Source organism: Macrosteles quadrilineatus, unplaced genomic scaffold, assembly GCF_028750875.1.
Source record: "Macrosteles quadrilineatus isolate MER2022 unplaced genomic scaffold, UCM_ALF_1.0 Scaffold_5__1_contigs__length_97177068, whole genome shotgun sequence".
Lineage (NCBI taxonomy): Eukaryota > Metazoa > Arthropoda > Insecta > Hemiptera > Cicadellidae > Macrosteles > Macrosteles quadrilineatus.
Window position 1 is genome coordinate 49,190,651 of NW_026542598.1, and position 13,960 is coordinate 49,204,610.

Consider the following 13,960-nt stretch of genomic DNA (forward strand, 5'->3'; position numbering starts at 1 on the left):
TAATGCATATAAGGATTGACTATTGTTTATTTTAATCATTGGCCCTCAAGATGCGTATGTGGTTTCTATTTTTCTTCTTCTTGATAGCTTCAGCGTCAGCCCTGTCTGGCCTTGGAGGTTTTGTAAGTATTTTTACCTTTTTATCATAGAAAAAATGTATATTTCGTACTTAGGGCTAAAAATTAGGTTTTGCTGGCTCGAGATAGTTTTTAAGTTCGAAGTCGAGAACTTAAAACGATCGAGAGCTGGAAAACCATTTCAGTCCGTGGTACGAAAGCTATTATTTACCACACTATACCCTATTACCACTATTTACCACAATAATAATGTAAAAACCTGGTAGGTCCCCAAATGACGATGACAGCTGGCCTAGTTAGCAATATGTAGCTTTCGGTATCCAATGAACGTTTGTAAAACGGCTAATAACATCATAGTGTGGTGAAAAATATATTTTCACCACACTATAATGTTTTTGGTTGTATTACATACGTTAATTGGTGGCTGAAAGTTACATTTTGCTGGCTATGCCAGCTGTCATCGTAATTTGGGGACCGAGCAGGTTTTTACAGGCCGGGGCCGCAAAATCAGCTGTCCGCTTACTTACTTAAAACATGAATGCATTTTAAATACACAATCAAAATCCATAGCATTGCAATAGAATTGTGTTATTGTCACCGTTGCCTAGCAACTATTTATTTTTATTTTTGCTGATTCCTCAAATTATTTCTTCACATAACCTTAAAGTTGTAGTTGTGTTGACTATCAGTGTGCATTATTATAGTGGTAATAGGGTAAATACTTTAATACTTTTTAATACTTTTCTTTGAAATGGCGACCATAAAGTGTGGTGAAAAAAATAGCGTTCGTACCACGGACCGAAATGGTTTTACAGCTCTCGATCGATTTATTATAAACTATTTTATCCATTTTATTTATAAACTATCTCGAGCCGGCAAAACCTCATTTTTGGCCCTAGGTACGAAATATACTATTTTGTCTTCAATTGTGACATTTTGCCCACTAGAATTAGTTTTCAAAACAGCTGACTAAACAGAATGCAAATGGAATTAAGCTAGCCAAATTTTGGGACCAGCAATGACATTGTTTATCCCATTACAACAATAATATGCAGCCACAAAATCATAGCCTCAATGTTGTAATTTTGTAAGAAAAATATAATGTGCAACTTGTGTTCAAGTTCAAAGTGTTTTTTTTTAATTGACAACATTTTTCTCTTTTTAAAAAAAGTGCAACTTACTATTCAGTTACTACTTAGCTATTTTAGTAGTGCTGCACAAACTGCTATTTGAAATACTCTCCATCTTACTTTAGAAAAATAGTAAATTTTCTCATAAATTAACTTTGCAAGTGTACAGTTAGAATTTTTATGATATTGGGAAAACACATTAGTTTGGACGTTATCCATACCTAACTTTATACAACCGTATTTATACCTATCTTTTTTAAGAATTAAGTGTTTCATGTTAATAATGTCTATATTAAGGAAGTTTACATGTTATTTATGTCATACTACATATTTTTCAGTGCAAATCGAATAGTGGTTGTGAAACAAACACGTGCAACGACATTGGAGTGTGTAATGATTATGATGGTTACATAAAGAAAGACAAAAAAAGCTCAACTTCCATGCTGACTGACAAAGCTGTCTACACCCAAAAAGTTTGAATAAACTAGAGAAAAGTTTGAGAAATAAACAAGTCCCAACAAAAGTAGTTAAGGTTTTTTTGTACCACTTCATGGAAATAATCACATTGCCATACCTGTAATCACATACACAGTACCCAAAATAGCTCATTGCCGCTCTAGAGCGGAAATGCTCATTAAATCATCGGATTTCACAGTTGTCGTTTCTACACCAACTGAGGTCCGGTACGTCGTTAACAACCGGTGGGCAAATAACATAAACTTAAATAAGCAAAAATAACATAAATGACATTTTATATACATATAAAAAGTTGATTTTCTTAATACTTAATAATACTTTACTTCTTGAAGTGGCGACCATACGAAGGTAGGAATAGATCATTCCCACTTGATAATCAGCTGATTTCACTGTTGGCGTTTCTACACCAATCACAGCGGTGGATCAGGTACAGTAACAACCGATTAAAAAAGCAAGAAACATAACCTAAATGAAATTTTACATACAACTAAAAAGTTAATCTGTATGCTATGATTAGTTAATTATGGTGGAAGGAAAAATCGTGTGTGTATTACGAGCACAAACAATCATTGCCACTCTCGAAATGTATGGCCACACTCGGCTATAGCTTCGAGCGGCCATCTACACTTCTCGAACGGCAATGACATACTTTGCGCTCTAAATACACAAATAGCTTTGACGAACAAAAATAAACAACATTTTGTTCAATGTTACTGTGATATAACACAGTAACATTCCCTTTGATTTCCCTTTTCAATCTTTTTTCCTATCAATTGTAAGTAAGTTCTCATCATAAAACATTTACATCATAAAAAATCAAAAAACATCAAATAAAAACTTGTATATATTTTACACTGATGAAAAAAAGAAGTTTACTCATAATTACAAAAAAAAAAACAAAAAAAAACACGAGACTTTTTCAAGGTAATGAGAAAAACCAACATAATTCATTCAAACATCTCATTTAATCCGCATCTTACTTTTTATATCACAACATGTCTTGATTTCTCATTCTTAGATATTTACACCTTCGGCAAAACAATTGATTCCTCGTCAAACACATACAGCGACTAAATTAAATTGGTAATATTCTTAACAAAAATCTAAAATAGCTTACATACAATATTTTACATCAGGTATCCTACATATTTTCTGGTGAGTTAGTAGGATTCTAGAGAATTCATTTCCAGCTGCTCAAGAATAATATGTTTCAGACAAAGCTCAAAAACTAAAACAAGGGCTGTTGTCTGATTTTATGTCTTTAAAATAAATTATCTCAGTATAAGTGATACAACAATATAAAGAAGAAATATAAATACCGATTAATAAAATTAAATCAAAGCCTTAAAAGTGATGAATATGTTTGAAATAATGTTATTTTTGTAAAATACTTCAATGATTCTTCATTGTGATGTTAATGATTTCACTAAAACAGTGAAAATTTCACATACATTTTGTACAAAATCACATTTACATCCAAATATTTTTTACAATTTTCCTAGCATTTAATAGATATAGGCTTACGTTATTTTAATCAAAAGATCTTAACCTTAACAGGAATTTTTATATTGGATAAATTGTTAGTATTTTATGATTTTAATTTTAGGAACTTAAAGGATATATGATTCTTTCCATAGATCGTTAGTACATCATTTGTACCTTTAAACCAATAAAGCCAATAGTTATGTGATGATAATTTTTTTGGTATACATATATTAGTGGGGATTGATAAAGAGTGAATCTGTACACTAAAACTTCCATAAAGTCTGTGTAATACAGTAATATTTATAGTAAGTGATATCTTTCAAGTAATTTAATTAATTTTAATATAAGATCCAAAATTATAATTCCATCATGAATTGAGAATGTAATAAGACTATAGGCATTAATAGTTTAAAGTTAGTAAATATTTTCATCATTCAAGACATTCAACCAACACTTCCCTTCAATATGGCATTCTTATTACTGAAGCGTTCTCAATATAACTATTTGCTATTTGATGAAGAAAATTAATTAAATATTTAGGTTACACAAAGATGGTTATTTTAATGAGATCACATGTAAACTGTGCAATCAATAATTTGTAAAAGAAAAAATAAGGTTTCTTGTCAAAGTACAGAATTGTATAAGGACTTCAATGTTAAGAAAAGTTCAGTATTGCAGTTTTAATAGATAAGATTAAAGAGCTTGATTATTTAATATCAAGTTTTTAAGACTTTAAGGTTGAAAAAAAAACTTGTTTCTAATATCATTGCCCAGATAAGTTTGAAAAAAAATCTTTACTGGCGAATCCTACTTTACTATAATCAATATACATGTTTATTATTCTAAACTTTTATTAATTTTACTGAACCATTTCTAATATATTTTTATTTAAATTACAAAATATACCTATTTGGCATTGAAAAATAAGATTTGAGTTGCAGAAAGACTTTGAAAAAAATATACACATATATATATATATATATATATATATTCTAGTTTAGATATTTGATGAGAAAGTTTGTGAGGTACTTGCCAATGAAAGTTCCATATTTAAATTTGTTGACAGAAATATGCATGTGATGATTATTTTTATTTAGGTTGTAAATTTATACAATTTCTCTGTACAATGATATTTTTTACAAGTTTGAATAAAATATTAAAACTGGAAACATACTAAACTTCCAAGAGCTATTATTAAAAATCAAAGATATTGAAAAAGGTTTTATACTGCAATGGCACTGAAATGTATTTTGTTTACTTTGGAATTGATTTTTTAACATCTGTAACAGATACCTTACTTATTTCCTGTCGCTCCTTAACGGGAGCATAGGGCATCGAGAAGAGCTCACAGATACCTTGACACTTTTTAAATGAATGTTGTTCGTTTTAACTAGTCATAAAAGTTAATAAGTAAAAATATAGTTTCGTATATAAAATGTAAACAATATTGGCAGTGTAGAGTGGCAGTTCACATTCCCTCGACTAAAGATAATTTCTGCACCTTTACACAACTTTGTTAATGTTGATCATAGTTGGTTGGTTTATGTATGTCATTGTCAAATACAATTTATCTAAATAAATAAATACAGATTAATTCATCTATGGAATGAAAATCATTTTATACAATTTTTAACAAAGCGTGATCATCCCCTCAACAATAAAATTTTGTTTACCTACAACAACCACGACTGCATTGTTTTATAAAAACAAGCAACCAAATAAAAATAAATATTTAAAACAACCTCACCAATGACAGTTTCAAAAAAGTAATGAAAATGGTTGGTTCTGTCCAAAGTAGTTAAATGGTAACATTTTAATCCCCCATAAAATGTTACACTATCTACGTTTTAAAGAGATGAAAAGTTTGATACCTCGTGAAAGGATATACAGGACATTGTTGAGTTATCAGTTCAAGTTGAAAATTTAAAAACAGTTGACAGCGCAACTTAACAAGAAATAAACTTAAGGCTATCTGGTGGTTGGCCGCTTATCACAGAGGTACCTCTGCGCCGCGCAGCAGTTGCTGATGAAGGATGGCGAGCCGCAGTATTGGTAACCGTAGCGTTGGAGAAACTCGTAACACGACATCCCTCCATTCAATTTTGGATCCTTGTCCACACACTCAGTGTCTTCCACTGCAAAACATGTAAAACACACATTAAACCTTTGAGCTTTGAGGGCTGAAACATATGTGTTGCAAGCATAACATAATCAAACATACCTATGAGTCAAGTTTAGAACAACGTTTTGGTTGATAATTTTTGTCAGTGTGGTAGACCTTTTAGGTGTGATCATAAATTACCGAACTGTCTTAAGACGCTGTCTCTCTGGATAGGAGGGAGACAGCTCTGTAAATTGAGGGTTTAATCCTGTCTCAGTTAGGTATGGTGTGTAACTCCTGGGAGTTCACCTGTCCATGGGGAAGGCCTACCCAAAACAGAGGATGGCTCAGGTAGGAGTTGCTGGGAAGGGTGGATTCTTTGAGAGTTTAGCCGAAAATCAGGCATTTTACTACTTTTTGGTTATTCTTCTGGGTGTATCCACAAAAACTTGTTTTGAAATTGTTTGGAATTTTTGTTTGTAAGATAACGTGTGTAATTAAATCACTGATTAATCTTTAGAGTTCATAGAACCTAAACTATTTAACGCTTAATCAATTAAGAAAGCCCTTTTAACTCAGTTAGTCATAAAGTAATTCTAACTCCAGAGTTTGATAATCTGAAAAATAATGAGGATAGTAGACGAGGCATACCTTTAAATTGTTGACAATAATTTTCTACAATCCTATTATTTCTTTAGCATTTATATCAGTTTATACTAACCATAATCATAATCTCAAAATTGGTTTATATTTTTTTCTTAAACCAAAATACATTTCCATATTTAATTTCTTCAGCTAAATATGCTAACATGCATGGGTGGATATTATTAGTACTGTTATGTCTGATTAGAGATATTCATGTGATTAAATAATTATTAAGTAGTTAGAATTATTAAGTAATATTGGACAGACCCAGGGTAGATAAGAAGTCCTGAAATGCCAAAACATAAAAATACTTACCAGTACCTAAAATCACTGAAACAAAATTAAAGAGCGACAATTAAAACACTTTTGAAGGCCAAAATTGCATGTTTCAATACACATCCACATGCAGAAATTATGATGAGTCACAGAACAAAACATGGTTACAGCTCGAAAAACAGTGAAATTTAGTCACAGAGACAATGAATGGTACACATAAGAAAGTCTGTGTCGTTCATATGAAACTCTGTGGAGATGATGATTACGATGACAGTAATGATGGCGATTTTTCTGATGGATGGTCATGAGTGATATACAGTAATTGAAGAAAGAACAGAACTGGAAGAGAATTAACAGTGCCTTAGTTACATTGAAGCTCCATCGCGTGCTCAGGTTAAAAAAATATCAGTCAAACTTACCACTGGGTATTGAACTTGTATATGGCTGGTATGGGGGCTGTGTAAATTTGTCGTTAAACTTAGTCCAGTAAGGTGTGGTCTTTTGATAATCTTTAGTAGTTTTGAAATAAGAAGGTGTGGTGTACTTTGATTTTCCAAAGTCAGCAAAGTTGTAAGGATTCTTTGTTGTTTTCAGTTTGGAATTACTTAAAGAGTTAGTATATGGTTTAACACCAATGTCATTGTTTGGGTTCTGAGTAACACCTTTGTAGTTGTCGTAATAGTTGTAAGGCGTTGTGTGGTAAGTGGTTGTGCCTGGATTGTAATACGATTCTGTCGTACTCGCAGTTCTCCAAAAATCATCCCACTCCGACCTGATTACACCCACAAACACATATTTACAAGGCAATGATCACAGAAAAAGAACAAAATGAGAAACAACAGCTACTTGAATCTCCTTAGTTAATTTTTTACTTATAGTAAATCTATGAGTTAAGAAAATATAATAAATAACAACATTACACAGCGGAAACATAAACCTAGATTAGATTTTGTTTATCCCTCATTTCAGTACCATTTGCTTTCAAGCTAAACACCTTAGAGCTTTTAAGTAGATCAACTACTTAGCTTGAGATTTTGTCAAAAAGAGTCACTTGATGCTCTAGTGATGAATTATGCTATTTAACTCTATAGTGCAAATTGTTCATCAGTATTCAAAATTATTACCTTTTATTTATTTTTTTCAAGGTGTGTTCATATGTAAAGCTATTTATGAATTTGATGAATGCATGTATGATTGTGCTTTTATCTCTACTGCAGCTACTCATGCATCTACAGAACCAACTCATTATAATACAAATACAATTTTATAAATATCTTGTTTTGTCAGAAATTTTTACATATCAAAATTAACAGACATGGAAATAACTACGGGTAAATGTTTATGACGTTTTTACGTATATTTAAGCATTTTTAGGGCACTTTTTAAAGTAAAAAATTAGTAGTAGCAAAGAAAAAGGGTTTAGAGCCTTCCAAAAACTTAAAATTTATATTGGTGTAGCAAAACACCAAAATATAAAAAAACCATTTTTAGGGCTAATACTATTGTAATTTTACTATTTAAGTTTATTAATAACTATTACTGGAACAAAAACATGCAAGTAACATATTCCTCTGCTAAAATTTACATGAGAGTGAGTTAACATTCAACTTATTACTGAGTGAAAATTTAAAAACGTACGTTTTCAGGAAAAGCACTTTGAAAATTCTTTTCCCCTTTTTTCAAAACTTTTATTATTATTTTTTATTTCATTAACATTTGAAGTTTCATGAAATGTCCATGGTAACGCAATATCTCTGGTAGTTTCTTTTTAAAAGAGCATCTTTAGTTGAAAAACACAAAATCCTGTCACGACCATAACGGATGTTTAAATGAATATTAAAAATAGTTAGTATTATTTTTAAAACTATGTTTTGCTATAAACTAATTTACTTTTATGACCATTATACAATAAAAAGGTCACTGAGCTTTTGGTATATTTGGTCTTTCTAGAAAAAAATAAAAAAACTCAAAAAATTGAAAAAAAGCCAATAAAATCTTTTTAAGTTTGTATAACTCCGAAGAAACTTACCTGAGACCCGAAAAATCGTTATGTTTGTATAGAGGTGTGCTTCTTTTGTGTATAAAACATTGAAATATGACGATATTTTAATTTTTGAAATTTTTATGATAGAAATCATAAACGTGATGGTCAGGGACAAGCAGTACGGTCGTGAATTGTCTGGAATAATCTAAATCTTTCTAAACAATCCTTCAATTATCCTGTTAGTTATAATAAAAATATGTGTTTCAATTGAACTAAACTGTTCAATTTACAATTATATTAAAGTTATTGTCACGACCAAACACACTATAATCCATAATACTGGATTGGTCGTGAAAAAACCTGCGATGGTCGTGAAACTTTGGTCATGAAATTACGTGTTATTTGGCTCTGTTCTGGCGGTAGCCCTGCACCTAATGTTCGAGGATACAAAGTGGACTTCTACGTTAATCTAGCAATTGAAATATCTTATAAACAAAAATTAACACCATGTCTACTTCATCGAATGACTACATACGGTCATGGACACACCAAAATTACAAAAAACACAATCTTTCCTTTATTAATCTTGTAATTCCTCCTTTCAACTCGAAACGACCAGCACTACAATCCTGACGTACACCCCGAACTAGTCTCTAAAACCAACTGACTCCATCGACGCCAGGCTTGCCACTGTCGTGCTCCAAAGTTGAAAACTTTTCCCAAATGGTCGTGACGCCAAATCGAGGGACAGACTTATTTTGTCATGGTAGTCAGTTTGTAATGACAATAAAATTATAATATGCTCCTTTTTTGTAAGTTTAATAACCATTGATGACATAAAAATATGGCTTTATATATTTCGGCATGAATAATTAGTCTAAAAACAGTGTGAAAGTTGGAAAATGTACCCTAGGGACACGTCATGGTCGTGAATTTCGAGACTTTAAAAATACGAAAAAAATACCTAGAACCTATTTAAAACCAAATAAATGTGTGTAACATGTTGCCCCCGTCCCAAAAAATATTAAAACACATAATTATAAACTAAAAATCCAGTATCTACGAATAAAAGGCCAGGGACATGAAAACGTACGTTTTTAAATTTTCACTCTACTCTACCATACACTCTCTACAGAATCGTGCAGTGAAAAACTGGCTTTTCAATAATTACATGCATAAAAAAAACTTAAGGTTTATGCTTCAAAATTTATTTTGGTCACTAACAGCAGTCGTAAATTAAAACACTCTATATTAAACCGGACAGAATTTAACTAAGTATCGTCTTCTGCTGATCCTTATGGATGGTTAATCTTTTTTAAGATCCTTTCACACAGTAAAGTTTTTGCCCTCCGGTTGAAAACCGTACAGTTTTATGCCCTGTCTATGTTTCTTTCACTTCACATTACACAACCGTACATCAAGATGAATGTGTTTGTGTTTACAATGTCACAATAAACATAAACAGTGTCCAATTGACAAGAAAGATTTTATAAAATTAACAAAGTAACAGTTGATCTATTTTCACTGGCTGGTTCAACAACAACAGAACGAGCAGTGTGAAAGCTTGCAATAGAAATATGCCACTGACGCATGGCCATGACACAGCAACTGGTTCAGTGGCAGCGGAAGGCTGCTAGATAGCACGGTTTTCGACCATCGCCGTAAATGTATTGTGTGAAAGCTGTCAGGTTCTTCTTAACATTACGAGGGAAAATTATCTGTACAGTTTTCAACCGTTCAGCAAAACTGCCTCGTGTGAAAGCAACGTAAGTGAGTATGTTTAATCTGTGATATACCTTTGACTATGAATGTAACCAGACATCCCATTTCCATGTTAAAGTTGTAGCCAGTAGCTAGAAAATGAATGTAGTTTAATCAATTCACTGATAGAGTGTGCTTAGCTTAATAATTACAGATTACTTAAAACCACCCCCAACTATCTAAGTGAAACTGACAGGGCAACTTAGTTATAAGCAACAGCTTATTTTATGCCACATAAACTATACTATCACAGTAAAAAAATCCCGAGGGAGAAAATAGAATATAGACCACAGCATACTCTATGAGTGGCTCGTTTTATGTTCTTTTATAATAAAAAGAAGACTACAATTAATTGTAAAGATGGGATGTTTACTTTAGTATCCAAATGTCAATGGTTATACTTCAAGATTCTACTGTGGAAAGCAAGTTGATTCTGTCTCATAGTTTACCTCTGGGTTGTAGAGTTTGGCAGCGCGTAGACCGGACGACTCTGAGTGGCTGCCGTGTTGACGTCGTTCCGCCTCAGGTACGTTGGTGTGTTCTGCGAGTAGTCCGGGATGATGTTCTCATGTTCCGGCATACACATGCCGTTGTTGCACACCTGCGAAATGGAAATTTTTGAAGTTAGTATTGAAAAGTAAACTGTGTTGGCTTTTGGTGGGAAGGGACATCACCAATTGAGATAGTTATTGTTTCTCAACTTAATAATATGTTCGCCAGCACAATATAAAATGGTATTTCCCATTCATGCAGGCATAGGCGTCCAGCAATATGGGCTGGGGGAGGGGGGGGGGGCTCGAGCCATCACTTTGAGACCCTATATGTTTACCACATTTTGCCCAGATTGTGTAATAAAGACGTAAAAGAAAAACATTTTAAAATGGCACAAAAAAATCACTAAATTGACAATGCAAATTTAGGTGCAAAAATCAACAATTTTGCATATAAATTTTAAAACATTTTTATTCTGTACGGACCTCCTAGACTATCAAGTCCTCTTATCGAAAAGTTAGAAAGACGCCCATGCATATAGACCCATGACACATAGACGATAGCGATGGTCATATCTAAATAGACTTGCGACACATATTTTTTGGGGTGTTCCTACGTTGTTATGTTAAGTAGCTAATTTCTTCATGAAGGTCTATTTGAAAGACCTAAGTTTTAGGTCTACTAAATATTTGCAGCACTTGGTCCATGGAAATGAAAAATAATTACGTCATATAACAGTTGTCAAATCTGATTTTACTTAGCTACATCACTGTCCACTTGTCAGTTGTACTCAAACAAGAAAGTCCATTATAACATTATCATCATACTAGTGGTCTATAGGGGCCATAGCCCCTAATTTAGACACAATTTTCCATTTGAAGGCAATTCCCCATTTTGCTGTAGTAAGTCAGAAATATATATCTATGAATTTGTCCCTGAACTTTAAAATAACAGAAAAATAGATTTTCTAAAATTGGTCTGAACGATTTTGATAAAAATGTTGTATGTTATAGTTCTTTAAATTCTGAACAAAATTGTACAAAACCCATTTCCGTATATTTACTCTCACCGCTTACACATGATAAAGGTTGTTGTCAAACTTATGGGAGAAAGTATGTGTCAGAATGCTGATACCGTTTATTTAATTCTTCATCATCCATCTCACAAATCTATTCTCTATTCCAATAAGCTATATATTTTAAAAGTTATAGAGCACAATATTCTATTTTAAATCATTTTATAAGTTTCACAGTTGCAGGATGAATAAGATACCTTATAAAATTATCTTAACTGTCCAGTATTTAAAGTAGATAGTGTGGATTCTTTCAAAACACGTATTAAAAAATATAACCCTCACAATTAAAATACATATTGTTTCATACACCATATGTGATCTTCCATGCAATCACAGCATTACAATTAAATCACTCGTAAACACATTCATTGCTTCTTTTGTTAATAAGTACGGTAAAAATTAAAAAAAAACATTTGAATACAGTATAAAAATAACTCAAAAACTCTTTTTACTACTAAACAAAAGCAAACGATACAAACCGAGCCGTCTCCACATGGTGAACCTTCCGCAGCAGGTCTGTACGCTACGCAGTACCCTGAGCCTGCGTCGAAACAGAACAGCTGTGCGCAAACTCTGTCGTCTTTCTGTATAACAAAACATATTGCGAAATAGTTGTTTTTTATATGATTACGTACACACATTTACAGTTTTCTTTTAAGCTATTTGGGGGAAAAAATCATTTTACTGGGTACTACAAGAGTATTTAAAAAATCAAAATGATTTTTAAATTACAGTATATTCATTCAAAACTATTGTGTTTTTTTTCAAAAGATTAGTAGACAGACTTTCTAGTAGCAAGAACACTAAGTAAATGTTGCGTTACTTATTAATCTTGAAACTTTATTGATCGGCAGGAACTGTATTAACTTTCTATTATCTAGCCACTTACAAAGCAGGCGCTGGTGCCTCGGTCCTTACGACACTGAGCATCCAGAGTCAGTAACTTCCCGGGCAACACTCGAGGCAATGACTCGTCCTCGTGGGGTGAGTTGTAGAGGCACGTAGCCGTGTCTCCACTGAAACATTCAAGCAATTTACTTGTACAGGTACGGTAATCAGCTGTTAACTAGGTTACTGGAACTATTCAGTTGTACCATGGATGAAACATACTCCCTTAGTAGATTTATCATCCTTACGGAACAGCTGAAGACAATTTCATTGTTAGTTCTGTACGGTGTACTGAAGAGGTTGTGTTTTGTTTACAATTTGTTTCTTACTATTTCAGTCATTTAAAACCTCGTTTAGTCAAATAATGCGATCTAATCATAAAAAATAACTCGCCCCCTAGTTATATAACCAAACAGTAAAGCACAAATCAAGAAATTGACTCTAAAGTAATAGAAACAAAATTTTGTCGAAACTAGCGCCCAGTGTCACGTACATGAACTAGATACAAAAAAAACAAAAAACGAGCTTCAAAATTTACAATGGGATGAGCAGTCTACTTGTGTTGCTTAGTCTATGGCTGCACTGGCCACAGTCTTTTGCAAAGCAGCTCAGATAAATTTCACCTGTGTATTCTTTTGTTGCTGAGATGGCCCATTGGCAGTACATTTACTGGAAAAAATGTTATGAGGTTTCTAAAGTAATTTTTTAAATCATAAATTTGAACTGGAGGGAAGAAGCAATATTGGCTATCAAGTTGATGCAGTGGGAAATGCAGACAGTAGTAATGGCTGAACGAGTGGTAGAGACAGATTGAAACGATTCTGCACTGTTTACATCAACAACAAATCCAATCAAGCACAAAGGGTGTAAGTGATCGGAGAGCAGTTTGAAAATCTTAGAGTAAGAATGACCAACCAAGCACTATAAGACCAACTGATTGTACACAGTAAAGTTTAAAAATGAAAATAGAACTGTTATCACATTAAATAAAACACAACACAATTACAACCGGAAAAACATTTTTCCAAACTGCATCATTCCTTAAAGGGTGTAACAAAACCGACACTTCTTAACAAAATATTTTGAGACTACAGCACAGCCATTAATTACATTAAAAATGTTCTCCATAGTACCTAGCCTATTTAAATTACTTTCATACACTGATATATATTAGACTCACTTGAGGAAGTGGTGGAAGGAAGCCACACTACACGGAGACCATTTGAAGCCCTTCTCCGTGTGTCTTAGGTCGCTCATGATGTAGCCGTCCTCCCAGCGACACTTCTCCGCCCCCGGGCCACCCAGGTAGGTTGGGGGTGGCGACCCATCGTGTACTGCCCCCAGTCTGTACAACATGACAACAGAGTTAGAATGAACGATAAAGCAGTCCTGATAACACTGGTTGAATAGACTTAGAAAATCTTGATATTGTATTAGTTTGGTTTACAGTCTGGTTTGGTATGAAAAATAAATAGTTTATTTTGAGAACAACACCTTTATGATGTTATTTTCCCCTGTAATTACACAATCAAATGAAACATAAATTATAGGTACCTCTGTTTTAGTCTT

At 32.9% G+C, this 13,960-nt stretch overlaps 1 protein-coding gene and 1 long non-coding RNA gene across 5 annotated transcripts in view; one reads left to right on the forward strand and one right to left on the reverse strand.

Annotated features, from left to right (window-relative positions):
* The first annotated feature begins 40 nt into the window (after positions 1-40).
* LOC128993828 (uncharacterized) lies at positions 41-1,733 on the forward strand. The gene is made up of 2 exons (XR_008490831.1): positions 41-122; positions 1,546-1,733. It is a non-coding gene; the product is annotated as an uncharacterized LOC128993828 (long non-coding RNA).
* An 897-nt stretch (positions 1,734-2,630) lies between these two features.
* Positions 2,631-13,960, reverse strand: part of LOC128994057 (A disintegrin and metalloproteinase with thrombospondin motifs 16-like) — a 141,688-nt gene continuing 130,358 nt past the window's right edge. For 2 of the 4 annotated variants that reach the window (XM_054418273.1, XM_054418275.1), the window contains exons 13-19: positions 13,572-13,736; positions 12,393-12,519; positions 11,983-12,087; positions 10,386-10,537; positions 6,611-6,963; positions 4,525-5,304; positions 2,631-4,462 (exon numbers count right to left, since the gene is read on the reverse strand). In XM_054418273.1, the coding sequence (XP_054274248.1) occupies positions 5,138-5,304; positions 6,611-6,963; positions 10,386-10,537; positions 11,983-12,087; positions 12,393-12,519; positions 13,572-13,736 (1,069 nt within the window). In that variant the 3' untranslated portion in view covers positions 2,631-4,462; positions 4,525-5,137. Of the gene's footprint in view, positions 5,305-6,610; positions 6,964-10,385; positions 10,538-11,982; positions 12,088-12,392; positions 12,520-13,571; positions 13,737-13,960 lie in introns of all 4 variants that reach the window. The other 2 variants (XM_054418274.1, XM_054418277.1) reach the window with 2 other exon arrangements.